Source organism: Lynx canadensis, chromosome X, assembly GCF_007474595.2.
Source record: "Lynx canadensis isolate LIC74 chromosome X, mLynCan4.pri.v2, whole genome shotgun sequence".
In the NCBI taxonomy this organism is placed as follows: domain Eukaryota; kingdom Metazoa; phylum Chordata; class Mammalia; order Carnivora; family Felidae; genus Lynx; species Lynx canadensis.
Window position 1 is genome coordinate 106,096,697 of NC_044321.2, and position 18,361 is coordinate 106,115,057.

Sequence of the window (18,361 nt, forward strand, 5' to 3'; positions counted from 1 at the left end):
TTTGGAAGCTCTGTTTCCTTGGGGGTTGTCAGGAGTGAGCAGGGAGGAGAGTCTCTTCAGAGTAAGAGCACACTGATGCAGGATTGAGCTCCAAATTTGTCTCCTGAAGGATGAGACGGGTCTGAGCAGCCGAGACCCTCTACACAGCTGACCCTTCCCAACCACGAAAGACACTCTTCATCTCTGCATGTCCTGAAAGGCCTCATGTGCCCGGGTAGAGGAGAAGGGAGTCAGGAGCTGGGAATCAGCTATGTAACAGGTGCTCCGCTAGGAACATTCCAAGCACTGTTTCCTCTAAGGCTAGCTCACCATGGCCCCGGGAGTCACACGTTATAAGGCTGATTTTCCCAGTGGGGAAACTGAGGTGGGGAAAGGGGAAGATATCTCCCAGAGCCCACGTGGTCATGTCCTTTGTGGAGCTGCCCTTGAAATGCTGGCTGTTGACCTTCAGGCCTTAGGAGAGGCAGCTGATTGCAGAGGGAAGAGCACTGACCATGTCTGGAGGCACGGGTGTGAAAGGGTCCTCTGCTAGCTAGTGCCTCAGGGACAGCAGCTGTTGCCTTCTGTGCCCCAGTTTCTCCATGTTTAAAATGTGCGAGTGGCACCACATGGACCCCCAAGGTCCTCGTTCGGGTCTGAAAATGGTATCAGCATATCAATCCAGCTGGCTTCCCCAGCCCCATCGTTCCTGGTCATCGTCAACTGAAATACAGAAAGAGTCCTTACACAGGGGGGCAGCTCTAGCTATGGTGCCACCTACGTAGGCAAATCTCCAAGGAATCGGCTGACCCTTGGCAGAGCTCTCTCTCCACTGCCTTACCTTAGCGTTACCGTATCCACTTAGTGTTGTCCTAGTGTTTTCATCTGACTAATATTTACTGAGTGTGCAGTAATGCTCCAAACACTGCGCTAGGCACTGTGGAAACAACTGGGAGCAAGGACACAGTGTCTTTCTTCCTAAAATTAGGCCCTGTGGGGGAGATACAGAAGCAAACAGATAGGTAAAACACCGAAGGATAAGTGTGGGCATAAGAAAAGGGAACCAGAGTTCTACCTGAGGAGTCAGACTATGTTACCTTGAGGTAATGATGTGGACATCAGATTAAACTTTTTGTCAACCATCCAGATATTTAGAATCACCCAGGTGACTGCTGCAGATTTGCTTGGCCTATTATCCCGGCACTTGGTAGCACTGAGATGAAAATGTTGGATTCCCATGCCATTTAAGGCCATGCCAGGAAGGTAATGAAATATTTTGTTTCCAAAGTTCTAGAGACTTAATTAAGGAGGAAAGCAACTTTAGTGTTAGTAGTCTGGAAATAAACTCCTTCTCTTGGGCATGTTCCTGTAAATACTTCTGAACTCTTTCATGTGAACGGCCTTCTAATTGCCTCTCTGGGACCTAATCCTGGAGGCTTTGAAATGGTTTCCCTTTGCAACTTTGAAACCTTTGATACTGTGTCCCCTGGCAGGTGTGATTCCACCTCTGTCCCTGACCTTTTCTAATAATTGGACTTTGGGAGTGTTCCTCTCCCCATTTAGTAAAGTTGCTGCTGCTTTTGAGTTACATTTGGAATTAACTTCAGGGCTCTGCTAAATGAAAGGAAAGCATATGTGTTCATATGTGATACTGTTCAGCCCAAGGATTCTTTCATGTCAACAGAAGAAAGAAACTCCTATAACCCTTCAAGTACCTGTCTGCCAGGACACTTACTACTCTGCACCTCACCTTAAAGACAGCTATGTCAAAATATTACCCCTCATCTCATCACTCAACTGTGAGTTTCTACAAGGAATAACAGTACTTTCGTTGTCCTTAGATGCTACGTGCCTAGAGCCAATGCCTCGTATGTAGGAGATGTTGTTCAATATTTGGCCAAACTCCAAATTTCCAATGTTGCTTTATTGATTTCTCAATACTGTTTTATTGTCACATAAAGCCTGCCATAATTCATTCCCAAAGTCAGCCATCGTGCTATCTTACATAGCAATATTGTTTCATTATTTTGACAGGTGCTAAAATTAGACTCTAAACTTAACTCAGAGTTAATGTTTTCTAAACATTATATTCATCTCCAGTAATTTTCATAACAGCTAACTTCTAGTCTTATGGATCACTTGCTTCTCCTGGAGGAGAAAGGAATTGTATAATCTGTTCTTTAAATTACCATGCTGGACTGCTCATTAGGCTATAGTCAAATCGAGGGCCAACAAGTATAAATAAAGGATTTTAATAATTCCTTATAAGTTTACCAATAATTTATTATTACAGTTATTCCATTTAGTTTCCATGAAAAGCTTTATGTTAACTTGCTTATTGGAAAAAAAATCAAATATTCACCATGATTTTTTATGGACTTTATATTGACCATAAGAAACTAAACATACCTGAAATCATAGAGCTAGAAGAGTCCTGAACAATTGTTTAGTGCCATGGGAAAATGCTTGGGTGGGAAAGCAGTTCACACTTTGTATAGCTGACATCATGACTATGAAAATAGCATAGGAACAGGGAAAGAGCCCAAATTCTGTTAATGGTCACAACTAAACAGTGGAATTCTCTGTGGTTTTGTTCAGTTACCTATGGTTTTCTATGGCTTCCATGTTTTCTCTACTGATTGGAGAAAATGTTGATTAGGAACCATAATTGTCCATAGTGAGATCCATTTGCTTTATAGAAGAGGAACCTAAAGTTCAGCATGTTCTAGCAAAACCAGGACAAGAAATTTGGCCTCAGCACTTTTAGACTAAGTTGTTCTTTGAATTAAGATTTGAGGAAGATGTGGATTTATTTATAACTTCCAAGCTCTATTGAGATATAACTGACCTACCACATGGTCTAAATTTATGGTCTGCAATTTGATGATTTTATACACTTATATACTGCAAAATGATTACCACTATAGCATTAGCTAACATCTCCCTCGTGTCACCTAATTACCATTTCTTTTTTGCAGTGGGAACATTTAAGATCTTACTCTATTATCAACTTTCAAATATATACATAGTATTATTAACCATAATCACCACACTGTACATTAGGTCCCCAGAACATATTCATCTTATGAGTGGAAATTTGTACCCTTTGACCAACATATCCCCATTTCCCCCACCCACCACCTCCTAGTAACCATGGTTCTACTTTCTGGTTCTATGAGTTTAATTTTTTTTAGGTTCCACATATAAGTGAGATCATAAAGTATTTGTCTTTTTCTGTCTATTCCTGTAGAATTTCATGTTTTAATTAATCTAAACTTTGGGTGAAATAAGAATTCTGTGCATTTTAAAAAATGCAGCTGTCAATCTAAATTCAAGCGGGACATGAACAATGAATATGCCTACTCGGTTTCCTCCTTTTAGACAAAGCAGTCACTTGGACTGATCATCTTGCAGGGATCCCTCGTCCTACTCCTGAGTTTCTCCTCTCAGTCATCGCTCTTACCAAGTGCCTGTTGCCAGCAGTGCCTTTGGTCACCCAGCGAGTCTCATCACCTCTGCTGCAAGAGGAGATTAGACTGTTTTGGCAAATGGTTGTCAATGTGTCCGGGTATGAGTTGGAGTCACTGAAAGGACCTGAACTTCTACATTATGGGTGCTAATTCCTGCTAATTGCCATCACCTCATAATTAAATTGGCAGAAATTTCACTCCAGGGGCAGGGAATATGAAAACCAGCAGGCTTAAAAGCAGCCTTCTAGAGAACTCTGAGATTGGGGAGTGTCAGATCAACAGGCTGTTTCTAGGCCTCAGTTCTTGGAGGGATTCAGAGGACACAGGGTATCACGGAGGAGTGCTGTTAGAAGCAGGACACAAGACCTGTGTATGCATAAGGAACCACTGTTTGCAGTGACCTGTACTGGGTACAGGAATAACAATGGAATAACATTGGGCTGGGTAGTTCCCAATTAGTATAATGCGAAAAGCAAATGCAAGGTGGTGTGCAGGCTAGAGGACATGATTTCAAGAATAATTAGCATCCCATCTACATCAGCAATTGGCAAACTATAGCATGTGGGTCAAAAGCAGTCCAGTTGCAACAGAGACCTACGGCCTACAAATTCTAAAATATCCTTTACATGACTGATTACAAAAAAAAAAAAAAGGTAACCAGTCCCTGTTTCAGATCATAAAAGAGAAAGGTTGGAAGAAGTAAACCTGAAAGGAAATCATGACAAAAGAGCAGTTAAGGAGACCCCAACCTATTTCTGAAGCTCAGAAATGGAAGAACTTAACAGAGGAGACAAGGGTGGTGGGGGAAAACTGTGCGCTCGGATTAAAATATACATGGATGAGGATATTTCTATAAAGGTGATTCTGAATCATCTAAAATTGAAGCTGGCAAATTACAGCCCAGCCATCAAACTTGGCCCACTACATGTTTTTTTTAATTGTAGTTTTATTGGAAGACAATAACACCCATTTGTTTATATATTTTCTATGGCTGTAGCATTAGTACAAAAACCTTTAATAACAAGCTAAGACATTTAACTGTTCATTTCTCCTCAAGCCCCCTCCTCTTCTGGTCTTTCCCAAAGGGTAAGCTCTGTGAACCAGCATCGAGGGCTCTTTCTCTCCCTTCTAGGTGTGCCTAGTGTTGTTCACCTATTCTAGCCACATTTCCAGTATTATCATTTTTATTGCCAGTAATCTGCAAGAGCAAGTGAGAGAAACTTTATCTTCAAGCAATATTTTGGCCTCATTATTACATGTGATATCCCAAATCATGGGTAACGTAGTAGGGTTGAAATTTTAAGATTTAATTTCTACCCAAATTTCTCCTAACATATTGATTAAGGGATTAATGCTATGTTGCAAGGATGTCTCCAGTGACATGCCAAGGACCCTGCTGTGTTCAACACTTTTATCAAATGACTTTGGTAAAAACCCAGACGGCAAATGTGCCAATTTTTGGGTGATACAAAAAAGTAAGAAGTACTTAGGTGAAGTTTTGGATACCAGAATTAGCATTCAAAAGGACCTCAGTGGAAGGGAACTCTGGGCCAAACTGAACAAGATGAAGAACTGGTTAGCAAATGGTAAAGCTGAGCCTTGAGGTTAAAAGAAAACCAGTTGTGCAGTCACAAGAAGTGATATAATTGTTTTGAGAGTAGTTTCTGTGGAAAAATCAAGGTTTAGGGGCCTTACTTCCTTGCTAAGCATACTACTAAAAAAAATAACTGGCCATCCTAGGATCACTTAGTATAAGAATGCTGCCACAGTTTGTAGTTTCTCCATGATGGACACTGGTCAATCCATGATTTCAGAAGGGTTTATGGTTCAAAGGACGACTCTTCAAGAGGACACTGGAAAAAACAAATCAGGAGTAGATCTGGGTTTGTACTTGAAAGGTCTTAGAACAAACTTTATCATCTGAATTGAGATAGAAGGACCATGGTTAACTTGGAGAATACATTCTGTGAGGTTGTTATCACTAATGAGTTTCTGCGGTAATCCTAAATCTTACACAGGAATTGAAGAATTTCATGGGACATGAATTAGACTTTCAGTGGTAACATTGAGAAAGTCTAGGACAAACCAGGATGATTGGTCACCCTACACTGAGCTTCGCTACACTTACCTCCTATCCAGCAAATAGTTATACTTGTTTTTGCCTTAGTCTTATTAGCACTTACTGTTCCCTCTCCCATATTCTCTCTTCCCCTAAATTTTCACATAGTTACTTTGTGTCATTTTGGTCCCCACTCAAACATCACTTTCCTCAAAAGCAAATATCCATAATAACAATCTTGTTCCACTGCTCTTTCATATCATCCTGTTTTACTTTCATCTTAACAGTTATTACTATCTGAATTACTTTATTTGTTACTTGTTGTTTTCTGTCTCATCCCCACAGAATAGAAGTTAAATAAGAAGGGAAGTCTTGTCTCTTTTGTTCATTGCTACATCCTCAGCAAATAGAACAGAACTGACACATAGTAAGAAATCAATAAATATGTGTTGAATGGATAAATGAATAAATTATTCTGTATGACCATGAAGCCTCGATTGAATCCTCCCATGTACACACCAAAAAGCTCTGAGGAAAAAATATCCACAAGATAAGTAAAATTCAGTTACCTAGTAAACTTTCAGAGTAGGCCACACAGATCAGTATGCTATAGGGACTGGGTCTAGTAGACTCCGGTTATAAGGCAAGAAAGTTGCTGTCAATTAGGCCTTATGAGATTGCTAGATAAGTATTGTCTACGCCCAGAAGAGCTGCGTCTGTGCCACTTGCATGCTCTGTGCTGTGTACTTAACATGAAAAAAGTCTGTTTTCATCTTAAATCTCTTGTGATTATCTGTCTCTGGTCAAACTACCATCAGAGACTTTAAGAAATTTGAAATTAAAAGATTCAGAGAAAAGGTATCTATGTCCCCAGAGCCAACTTCCCTTTTAGAAACACTGGCCATGGAATTTCTTTCTATTATGGACTCCTAAAATATATGGTTATTTTCTCCCAAGATTCTGGACCATTCCATCATAATTAAGTCCATAGCATCATTTCCCCTCAATGCTTCTTTAACCTTCTGAGAAATGAAATTGTCACTAAGGCAAATCCCAAATTTATCAGAGGCTCTGCTTTCAGAGGAATGAGACTTCTATCAGATGCCTGGACAGCTGAAGCCTTCCATTCCTACTGTAGCTTGCCTGTAATGCCAGTTCTGTAATCTTCATTAGGGAAGCATCAACCATGTCCTCTGTGAAATATTTTATGGATGGCACAGCAATTTCTCCCAATTTGTATGCTCCTGCAAATGTTCTCCATCTTATTTTCCTTCATATTTTGTGGATTTCTATCCAGGTTTAATATGTTTTTTTTCAATATTTGGGGGTGAGAAAGTCCCTAGAATAGAATCTTGAGGAATGAGTATCTCACATAGGCAGAACCTTACCATCAACCCTCTATGGAAGGAGTGACCCACAAATGCCCAGTAAGAAGTGAATATCTGGCTGAAAGTCCCCTCTCCTGTCGTCTTTCTACAGTTCTGTCAGTCAACACAATATTTTTTTTGTACCAAGAAATTGACAAGTACAAATTCAGGGGAAAAAAGATATTCAGGGCCAGATGGCCCCAAACAGTATCATTAAATGCAATATAAAAATACCTGAATGGAAGAATCCATTTAGTCAAAGTGACATCAAAAGCTTTTATTTCAGCATTTTTCAAGACTTTCCTCTGTGCAAGGAAATGCCAGAGAAAACAGAGGCAACTCAGATATGGTCACTAAATCCAGGGGCTTACAAACTCCAAAATGTACACTCAGCCTTACTTCCATGATATGGGGTCTAAATTCTTCGAGTTAAAAAAAAACTAAATAAAAATAAAACTTTACCTAACCTCTGTTATCCCACAATCATACTTGAAAGAGAACTGGATTGACCAACATAGCGTATCATTTGCAGAACCCGGCAAACACAAAAGTTATGCAATCATCCTACGTTGTACATCTTGTTCTCCAAAATTCCTCAGTATAAATTCTTCATAGCACTACCTGAACATTTAACTTGCTAGCAGAAAAGAAAATAAATTAATGATGAACTGCTCAGAGAGAATGAAGTTTCTCTTTGAGGAAGACTGGCTGTGGTTCCCCAACACCACTATATTTAGTGACCAAAATCACTGCTATATGGAATGGTCACTGAAATTCTCATAAACCAGATTAGGAGGAAAGTGAGTGACCATTATTTTAATGAGCTAAATATAGCAGAAACTTCTTCCTCCTTTGTCTTCTCTCTCTATTTGTATTAGACAAGGATACCTCCTGAATCCCAAAAGTGGAAACTATTCTTCAAGACTGAGGTCATGAATTTAAAACCACCACAAGATTATCCAAATTTCCAAGGTTCCTTCTTGCATTTGAATTGTGCCTTCTTTTAACGCTACTTAAATATTTTGGGTCTGTAAGTACACTATACATTTTTGGCAAACACCAATATTTTAAAAAAAATATCTAGATGTATTCAGAAAGGACATCTCCTCAATTTATTTTTCTGTGGCTTGGAACAAAGTAACAGAATTTGGGACACTTCAAGAAGAAATTTCATTTTCATATTTGTGCAGGCAAAGAAAAATTGCATGTCATGAACTGGCATGAACTATATTATTATTATGTATGCTAGACAATGAATTTCTTTATTGTTTTTTGGACACCAACCTTTCATGGTAGCCTCATTACAAGCCTTCTCTGTGTAAATAAAAGAAAAATACATTTAACAAGTAGAAATAAATGTGCATGATTCACCAGCACAGTTAACTCAAGATTTTCCAGCCTTATAACCACAACTGATAGGAAGATTTATTACCACAGCTGCTTGTATTAAACTTCTTTTCCTCGCAGTTGAAGGAATCAAATTTCTTCTTGGAGATTAGTCATTTGTGGGGGTGTTGCCAACTGCAAAATGCTTCTGTTATGAATGAGGTGCACTTCTCTGTTGCTGTCCTCCAGCCCTAAGTCAGTGAGTAATTTTCATCTTTTTATGTGTCTTTTCCCGCCTACCATCAGGAACAAATTTTAATGACTTACACAGTCAAACTTTCTTTAGTTGTTACTCAAACCTAAAACTTCAGATGGTATTGTTTCTAATAATGTGATAATATCGCAAGTAAAGGTGGGATGAAATGACATTTTGGCACATGTTTACAAGGATGAAATTCAAGCAGAAGGAAAGGTCTACATGGGATGTGAAAGTGAGAACGGAGCTAACGTATCTTATGTAGCTAATAATTGTGCCTGGCACTGTGCTAGGTTCTCTATAGACATAATCTTATCTAATTCTTAGAACAATCCTGCAAGAAATCAGGTGATATTCCCACTGAATATATAAGGAAACTGACTTTCTCAAGATTGTGCAGCTTATTAGTGGCTGAACCACAATTTAGGCTTAGATTCCACTGACTCCCTCACTTTCTTTCTGTATTTTGACATTCTGCTTTTTGGGTATGAAGAATTACCCAATTATATGCAGCACTAATACAACAATACAGTATGGAGAGATTTGATTCTGTGTCTAAATAAGAAAATCCTACAGCCAAAATAGATTTCAATGGGTCATCTGTTTCACTCCCTACTGAAATCTCACAAAACTGACAAGGCTCTGTCTTTTCCTTCCTTCCTCCCTCCCTCCCTCTCTCAGTTCCTTTCTTTCTTTCTTGTTCTTTCTTTCTTTCTTTCTTTCTTTCTTTCTTTCTTTCTGTCTTTCTGTCTTTCTGTCTTTCTGTCTTTCTGTCTTTCTTTCACACTTCTGGAAACATGCATTCCAAAATTTGACTTATCTCTCTTCAAAATTTCCAGTAACGATTGTCTTCGTAAAATCCTTTTATCTAATACAATCTTCCCATCACCCTTTAAGCTCTTGTTTGTATTATACGGAGATGGTAGTATCTGAACAGAGTAAGCTTCTGTCATTGAAGATATATGTCAGAACAATTGAACAAAGAGTGATGTTTTAGTAAATCCACAAGTTGCTTCATTTATTTCATGTCATTTTGGCTGGTGTTGTTTTTCCACTGACTTGAGTGATTGCTTTAGCTACATATACACTTTCTAATTTACCATCCATATGTGGTTTTAATATGACATGTAAGAAGCAAAAAAAAAAAGAGTTGAAAAGCAAATAAGCATTTCAAGCATTCACAATTATATCATTGAGCTTAGTGTAAAAAATTATTTGTTAATCAGTGAGCCAACTTAAATAAAGCTGTCTATAAATGTGCATTTTTGGTGGGGAGATGTAGATACTTGCCTCTTTTTTTTGGTCAGGAATAAAGTCAGTCATCTAGCTATGACCCATTATGAGAGAAATAATTCTGTTTAACTCAATGTTAATGACGGTCTTACTTGATCAAGTGTAAGTACCTCTAATGGGGATCTAACACAGTCCAAACAACTTAACCTCACAAGGTTCCATAAGATAGGATAACGAAGAGAACCTGTATTTTCATCATTGGATACTTGAGCAGCTGAGTCTAACTCAGTAAAACAAATGACACATAACAATTAATCTGAAGTCTAGAGCATGAACTCTAACAGGCTACTGAGATGCTATTCCTCTTATTTCCTAATATAGGTTACATTACATTTTAACTTTCCCAGTACTTGAGATGACTAAATGGGCAGTCTAAAGACAGACAATGCCTCTGAGGTGACTGAATTCATCCTCGTTAAATTTTTCCAATAACCTCAAACCCAGGCTCCCTTGTTGGGACTGCTGTTTTTCTACCTGGTCACAATGTTTGGGAATAACTTTATTGTTGTAGTGTGATGGGATTCACAACTTCATATCCCCATGTATTTTTTTCCTCAGTAATTTATCCTTCCTTGATATCTGTTACTCCACCAGCTGGGAACCATATGTCTTGGCCCAATGCTTCAGGGACTTCCCCATTATTTTCTATACCAGCTGTTATGCCCAGATGACCACATCCCTCTTTCCAGGGATGACAGAATGTCTCTTCCATGCTGTCATGGTTTATGACAGGTTTGTTGCAATCTCCAATCCCCTGCATTACACCACCATTATGAATAATGAAGTTTGCGTACAGTTGGCCTTGGGAACCTGGGCAAGTGCATTCTTAGTAGCAGTCTTACCATTCATTGCAATTCCTGCTTGTTATTATGGACAGAGTGCCATCAGCCATTTTACCTGTGAGATCCAGGCCCCGCTGAAGCTCATCTGCTCAGACATTCCTGTCAGTCTGATTCTGGGTCTGGTTATCAGTGTGTTCATATTGACCTTGCCTTTCACTATCATCCTTATTTCCTACTTCCACATTGTGGTTATCGTGCTGAGGATCCATTCTGTAGAGGCCAGCCTCAAATTTTTCTTCACCTGTGGACCTTATCTAACTGTGGTCAACATATTTAACGGTATAGCCATCTACAAGTACCTGAAACCTCAAAGAAATCTCAGGAAGAGGACAAATTCTTCTCAATATTTTTTTAAAATTTTTTTAACGTTTATTTATTTTTGAGACAGAGAGAGACAGAGCATGAACGGGGGAGGGTCGGAGAGAGGGAGACACAGAATCTGAAACAGGCTCCAGGCTCTGAGCTGTCAGCACAGAGCCCGACGCGGGGCTCAGACTCACAGACCGCGACTTCTCAATATTTTATGGAGCAGTTAGTCCCATGTTAATTCCCCTCATTTACACCCTAAGAAACAAGGGTGTAAGAGGTACACTGAGGAAGTTAGCCAAAGGAAATGAAAAATCCTAATGGCTCTCTTTAAATCTCTTCAATGTGCAGGAAAAACAATGAGAACTCAGTCTGTAAAATTTCAATTTATGTTTTTTAAAACAAACAACAACAGGGGCAACTGGGTGGCTCAGTTGGTTGAGCATCCAACTTCGGCTCAGGTCATGATCTCTCAGTCCATGAGTTCGAACCCCGCATCGGTCTCTGTGCTGACAGCTCAGAGCCTGGAGCCTGCTCCGGATTCTGCGTCTCCTTCTCTCTCTGCCCCTCCCCCACTCGCATTGTGTGTGTGTCTCTCTCTCTCTCCCTCCCTCTCTCGTTCACTCAAACATAAATAAAGATCAAAAAAAAAATTTTTAAACAAACAACAATAAAAATCTTACTGAACATTCTACTAGGTCCCTACTAGACACACTCATTAACAAGTTTACCATAAATGGTAACATTTTGTCAAGTCACATTGTGACCTAAAGCCATGAAAGTGCCCAAAATAGCTCAGAGAGAGAATAATAGTAAGAGATAGGTAAAGGTGGATGCTACAGCTGTAGTAGTCTATCAGGGACAGGTTCTTTTCTGAGGTATAAAGAGCCAGTTTTTTGCGACCAACCATCTTTGTACTTGCCACACAAGGATAAAATTCATATATAGCACACTGATTATACAACCATTGTATATTTTATAGGTGTCTACCTCAATTTGAACCTAATGGACAAATAATCCCTTAATTCCCACATTTAGGTGATAACTTCTCATAGCAAGAAGTATCTTTTGTATGTATAAAGCACTTTATCACTTAAAAAGTGTTTTTAAATAAATTATTCTAATTTATACTTATAATTTCTTGTTTTAAAATAGTTTGCATGTTATATATATTAATAAATCTTTTCTCAATGAACATTGCTTCTACAAATATTAAATTTCCATCATATCAATTTCTTACAAAAACGTCTAAACTGAAATTGTTATTCTTTTGCCTTCTCCTATTTCTCTGCCTTCTCTTCCATGATGTGCCTTAGCGACCCTCTGGTCATTTCTACTCCCACTTCTCATACACATTCATGAGCTTTAGCATTTCTGTTCTACCCAAGCATCTTCAAGTCCAAGATTGTGATTATTTTTCTTTCTTCCCCATTTAATAAGATGCCATATGCACTTTCTATTATTGGCAATTAACATGTATTGTTCACTTTGTATTATGGTAATTTGTTGATTCTTTTTCTCATCTTAACTTTGACTCTGGAATTTTTCTGTCATAGCACATTGAGAAGGTGGTTATGTCTTGTTTCTAAAATTTTCTTTCTTCCCACACTCTTTTCTTAGGTAGATGGTTATCTGGCCACATTATTTTCTACCCTTAGCCTTTCTCTTTACTTTCTGAAGGTTGATCATTGTGGGGTGTGTGTGTGTGTGTGTGTGTGTGTGTGTGTGTGTGTAATTGATAACCTATACAAAAATTTTAGAATGGTTCCTGGCATACAGTAAGCATTCAATAAGTTGCTATTTTTTGAATAGCAAATTTTTTATAGGTTCCTAAGATATTATTGTGATTTTCTGAAAGTTTCCAAACACTCCTACTGTTTATTTTCCCAAGTCAATCTCCTTTATACATTCTCCACTCCAGAGTGTACAACGAGAAGCCTCAGAACCCCATTTGCTAGTTTTAGAAACATAGTTATATCATATTTCTCTTTGGCTCTTGCTTTTATGGCTTTACTTTTAATCTGTTTAACTCCTATTCCAGTTCCTCTGACCTATGCTTGATATATTTTAAGTAGAGACAGCCCCAAACTTAGGAATGAGTTATGTTCAAAAGTTAACTCATAAGTCATCAGCTTGGAACTCAGAGCACGTTTTCCCCACAGAGACAGGGTAGCTACATTCCAAAGGCAGCTCACCAACACCTATTTAGGTCAACCATTCTATCACTAATAATACTAAAAGCCCTGGGAACATTTTTAAAGTGTGTTTATTGGAAGATAGGTTTTGAGTCCACATTTGGATTCTAAAAACACAGGCGCTGTTAGATGGTATTACTACTTCAAAAAAAAAAAAAAGTCTTCCATGAGGATTAGTGCAACCACCCTCACGCCCTGATGAGTGTATGGGGAAATATCTACAAGATGTAAGAGTGGGACTGAGGGAGCTTCTCTAGAGACTACAAAAGTAATAACTTTCTTCTATGTATGGGTCATGCACAATTCAGAGGGCTACTAGTCCTCCCTTCATTTCTCTTTATGTTATCACTGGTTGGATGGCTTGTTAACACAATGCCTGGGGCTATTCATTTTACAAACATTTACTAAATGGCTACTGTATATTAGGGATACAAATCCAGGTAAGTTATTTGCTGCCTTTGAGAGATTCATAATGGAGTTGGGGAGTAAATAAGCACAGTGAAGTGCTGTCGATACTGTGATCCATATTTGTACAGGTTACAAAGTCGAGTTCTAAATAGACAATCAGGAAATATTTAATAGAGGAGATGACACCTTTAGTAGAGTCTTGAGAGAGATGTAGCTTGCCAGTTGGATAAGGGAGGACAATTATGGACGCAATATGAACAAGTACTGAGGTACAAAACCCAGCTTGGTGTACTTCCAGATACTGCCAACAATTTAATTCCCACAGCAGAAGGTGTGGGAAGTGTTTTGGCAATATATAAAACTCGCGAAGAAAGCAGTAGGCCAGATTATGGAGAGACTGCTATGCTATATTAAGGAGCTAGCACTTTATTTACTCTACAGGTCAACAAATTATGGCCCAAATGGCCAAATCCAGCTCTAGGTTTGCATAGCCCAGGAGCTAAGATTGGTTTTTAAATTGTTAAGTGATATAAGAAAAACAACAACAACAACAACAGCTAAGAAGCCTATTCAACAAAGACTGTGGGCAGCCTGCAAAGTCTAAAATATTTACTCTCTGTCCCTTTACAGAAAAAAGTTTGCTGAGCCCTGTTATAGGTGGTGAGAAACCATTAAAGATTTTTAAGCAGATCAGTAACATGTTCAGAATTGTGTTTTTAAAAGCTCACTTTTACAAAAAATGTATAAAATTGATTGAAGAGGTATAAGATTGGACATAGAGTCAATTAGGAGGCTGTTAATAATCTGCGACTTGATGCAGGAATGAACTAAGAATGTAGCAAAAAGGATTTGGAAGAAACTTAGGTCACTGGAGTACCCCTTCCTTTTTCATTTTTACATGCAATTCATTTACATTCAGTATGCATTTTCTCAGAAGCAGGGTCTTTAGCACAGATATAATAAAGGGTTTCAGGGGTTGGGTGATCTCATCATGAACGTTATTCACTTCTTTTCTAACATTCAAAGAACACATAGAGATATGGAGAGGGTAGGGTCCAAAGACACATAGTTGTGTTTTATTCATATATGACAACCCCCTTCTCTGATCCAGAATAACTTTGTATGGCATATAAAATTGCATTTTGTTCAAATAAAACATGTTTATTTAAATATAATAAATGTCCTCTGGCTCCTTGCATGATTTCTAAAGTTCACTCCTCACCTGTTACTCCTTTAGACATACTGTTGCATTTCATGAATCATGAATAGTACTACTATGAGCCTCAAATTTTTTTCTATAAAATATTGTTATTCAACATAGTACTGGAAGTCCTACCCACAGCAATCATACATCAAAAAGAAATAAAAGGCATCGAAATCAGTAAAGAAGAAATAAAACTTTCACTATTTGCAGACGACGTGATATTCTATATAGAAAACCCAAAAGATTCCACCAAAAAAACTGCTAGAACTAATAAACAAATTCAGCAAAGTCACAGGATACAAAATCAATCTACAGAAATCTGTTGTATTTCTATACATCAATAATGAAGTAGCAGAAAGACAAATTATGAAAACAATCCCATTTATAACTGTAACAAAAATAATAAGACACCTAGGAATAAACCTAACCAAAGAGGTGAAAGATCTATACTCTGAGAACTATCAAACACTGATGTAAGAAAGTGAAGATGACACAAAGAAATGGAAAGACATGGATTGGAAGAATATTGTTAAAATGTCTGTACTATCCAAAGCAATCTACACATTTAATACAATCCTTATCCAAATACCAACAACATCTTTCACAGAACTAGAACATATGGAGCTACAAGAGACCCCAAATAGCCAAAGCAATCTTGAAAAAGAAAAGCAAAGCTGGAGGCATCACAATTTGGAAATTCAGGTTATATTACAAAGCTTTAATGATCAAGATAGTATGGTACTGGCACAAAAACAGACACATAGGTCAACAGAACAGAATAGAAAATTCAGAAATAAACCACAATTTATGGTCAATTAACCTTCGACAAAGCAGTAAAGAATATACAATAGGAAAAAGTCTGTTCAACAACTGGTGTTGGGAAAACTTGACAGCAACATGCAAAAGAATGAAACTGGATCACTTTGTTACACCATACACAAAAATAAATTCAAAATGGATTAAAGACCCAAATATGAGACCTGAAATCATAAAAATCCTAGAAGCGAGCATAGGCAGTAATTTCTCTGACATTGGCCGTGGCATCTTTTTTCTAGATAGGTCCACTAGGGCAAGGGAAACAAAAGCAAAAATAAACTATTGGGACAAAATAAAAAGTTTTTGCACAGCAAGGGAAACAATCAACAAAACTAAAAGGCAACCTGTGGAATGGGAGAAGATATTTGCAAATGACATATCTGATAAGGGTTAGTATCCAAAATATATGAAGAACTTAAAAAACTCAACATCCAAAAAGCAAGTAAGCCAATTAAAAATGGGCAGAAGACACGAACAGACATTGTTCCAAAGAAGACATACATGTGGCCAATCACTAATCATCAGGGAAATGCAAATTAAAACTACAATGAGATTGGGGCACTTAGCTGGCTCAGTCGGTTAAGCGTCCGACTTCAGCTCAGGTCATGATCTCGTGGTTTGTGAGTTGGAGCACCGTGTCAGGCTCTGTGCTGACAGCTCGGAGCCTGGAGCCTGCTTCGGATTCTGTGTCTGTCTGTCTGTCTGTCTGTCTCTCTCTCTCTCTGCCTCTCCCCTGCTCACACTCTGTCTCTCTGTCTCTCAATAATAAATAAATGTTAAAAAAAAGCTGGGAAAAAACTACAATGAGATAGTACCTCACAACTGTCAGAATGGCTAAAATCAACAACACAGGAAACAACAGGTGTTGGTGAGGATGTGGAGAAAAAGGAACCCTCTTGCACTGCTGGTGGGAATGCAAACTGATGCAGCCACTGCGGAAAATAGCATGGATGTTCCTCAAAAAGTTAAAAATAGAACTACCCCATGATTCAGCAATTGAACTATTAGGTATTTACCCAAATAACATATAAATATTAATTCAGAGGAATACATGCACCCATATGTTTATAGCAGCATTATTTACGACAGCAAAGATATATAATCAGCCCAAGTGTCCATTTATAGATGAATGGATAAAGAAGATGTGGTGTATATATACAATGGAAAATTATTTAGTCATAAAAAGAATGAAATCTTGCCATTTGCAAGGACATGGACGGAGCTAGAAAGTATAATGCTAAGTGACATAAGTCAGTCAGAGAAAGACAAATACCATATGATTTCACTCATATGTGGAATTTAAGAAACCAAGCAAATGAGCAAAGGAAAAATAAAAGAGAGATAAAGAAACCAAGAAACACACTTAACTATAGAGAACAAACTGATGGTTACCAGAGGGTAGGTAGGAGGGGATGAGTGAAATAGGTGATGGGGATTAAGGAATACATTTGTCCTGATGAGCACTGGGTGATTAAAATAAAAACTTTAAGAATATATATAGTTATTTTCCTGCAGGCCTTTTTCCCTCGGAGGAGGCCTGTAGGCAGCAGCCATGGCACCCAGCCCGAATGGCATGATGTTGAAGCCCCACTTCCATAAGGACTGGCAGTGGCATGGCCTCATGGTTCAACCAGCCAGCGGGGAAGATCTGCAGACTCAAGGTCGGGAAGCCAAAGCAAGGCCCAGAGCCTCCATGTCCGGACCCATCCAGCCCATCCCACGGTGCCCCCACAGTGAGGTATCACACCAAAGTGCAAGTTGGCAGGGGCTTCAGCATGGAAGGGCTATGGGTGGCTGGCCTACACAAGAAGGTGGCATGGACCATTGGAATCTCAGTGAATCCAAGAAGGTGGAACATGTCCACAGAATCCCTGCAGGCCAATGTGAAGTGGCTGAAGGAGTATGGCACCAAGCTCATCCTCTTCCCCAGGAAGCCATCAGCCCCTAAGGAGGGAGATGGCTCTGCTGAAGAACTCAAATTGGCTACCCAGTTGACAGGACCAGTCATGCCCATGTGGAATGTCTGTAAGAAGGAGAAAGCCAGAGTCATTAGAGAGGAGAACTTCAAGGCATTCGCTGGTCTTCACGTGGTCCATGCCCATGCCTGGCTCTTTGGCATCTGGGCAAAAAGAGCCAAGGAAGCTGCAGAACAGGATGTTGAAAAGAAAAAAATAAAGTATCACTGGCAACTTGTGATTATGTATATGTATATGTATGGTTAATATGTACTGTTATATGTATATGTAATGTCATATGTATATATAATGTCATATGTATATGTAAAGTCATGCATATGTGTGTGTGTGTGTGTGTGTATATATATATATATACATACGTATATATATATATATATATATATATATATAAAAGTTTATAAGTTTTTCTTTGCTCAAATATCATTCACTCTCTTTGTTTCATCATATTGGTGATTTCCTTCTTATTCTATATACTATAGAAACCCACAGATATAATCATTCTGTCATACATCAGTATATAAAATCAGTATGTTGTAAACCTTCAACATACACAAGGCTATATTTCAATTATATCTCAATACAGCGGCAGGGGGGAGAAACCTAAAAATAAGTGTTTGCTCAGCTCATGAAAAAAAGTCCTAGAATAATAATATCTAAATTTTGTTCAAGATATTTTCACAAATACCATCTCATTTGATCTTCACAACAATGTGAAGTCACTTTACAGATGAGAAATTCAAGGATCTGGAAGCTCAAAGATTCTCCCAAGGTTGCACAGCTGGTAAGTGGTAGAAGTGGGACTAAAACCCATCTCTGACCCCAAAGTGTGTAGATTTTGCACTGCGCCACATCCGTAACAGAAGC

General features: G+C 38.5%; 1 protein-coding gene and 1 pseudogene across 1 annotated transcript; both read left to right on the plus strand.

Moving 5' to 3' along the window:
- Positions 1-310: 310 nt before the first annotated feature.
- On the plus strand, positions 311-10,900 carry LOC115506897 (olfactory receptor 13H1-like; the record flags this gene model as incomplete). The annotated part of the gene is made up of 3 exons (XM_030304853.1): positions 311-512; positions 3,361-3,547; positions 10,309-10,900. Coding segments are annotated over exons 1-3 (981 nt in total), but the record flags the coding sequence as incomplete, so codon positions are not given.
- Positions 10,901-17,032: 6,132 nt separating this feature from the next.
- Positions 17,033-17,743, plus strand: LOC115506898 (annotated as a pseudogene).
- The last annotated feature ends 618 nt before the right edge of the window (positions 17,744-18,361 follow it).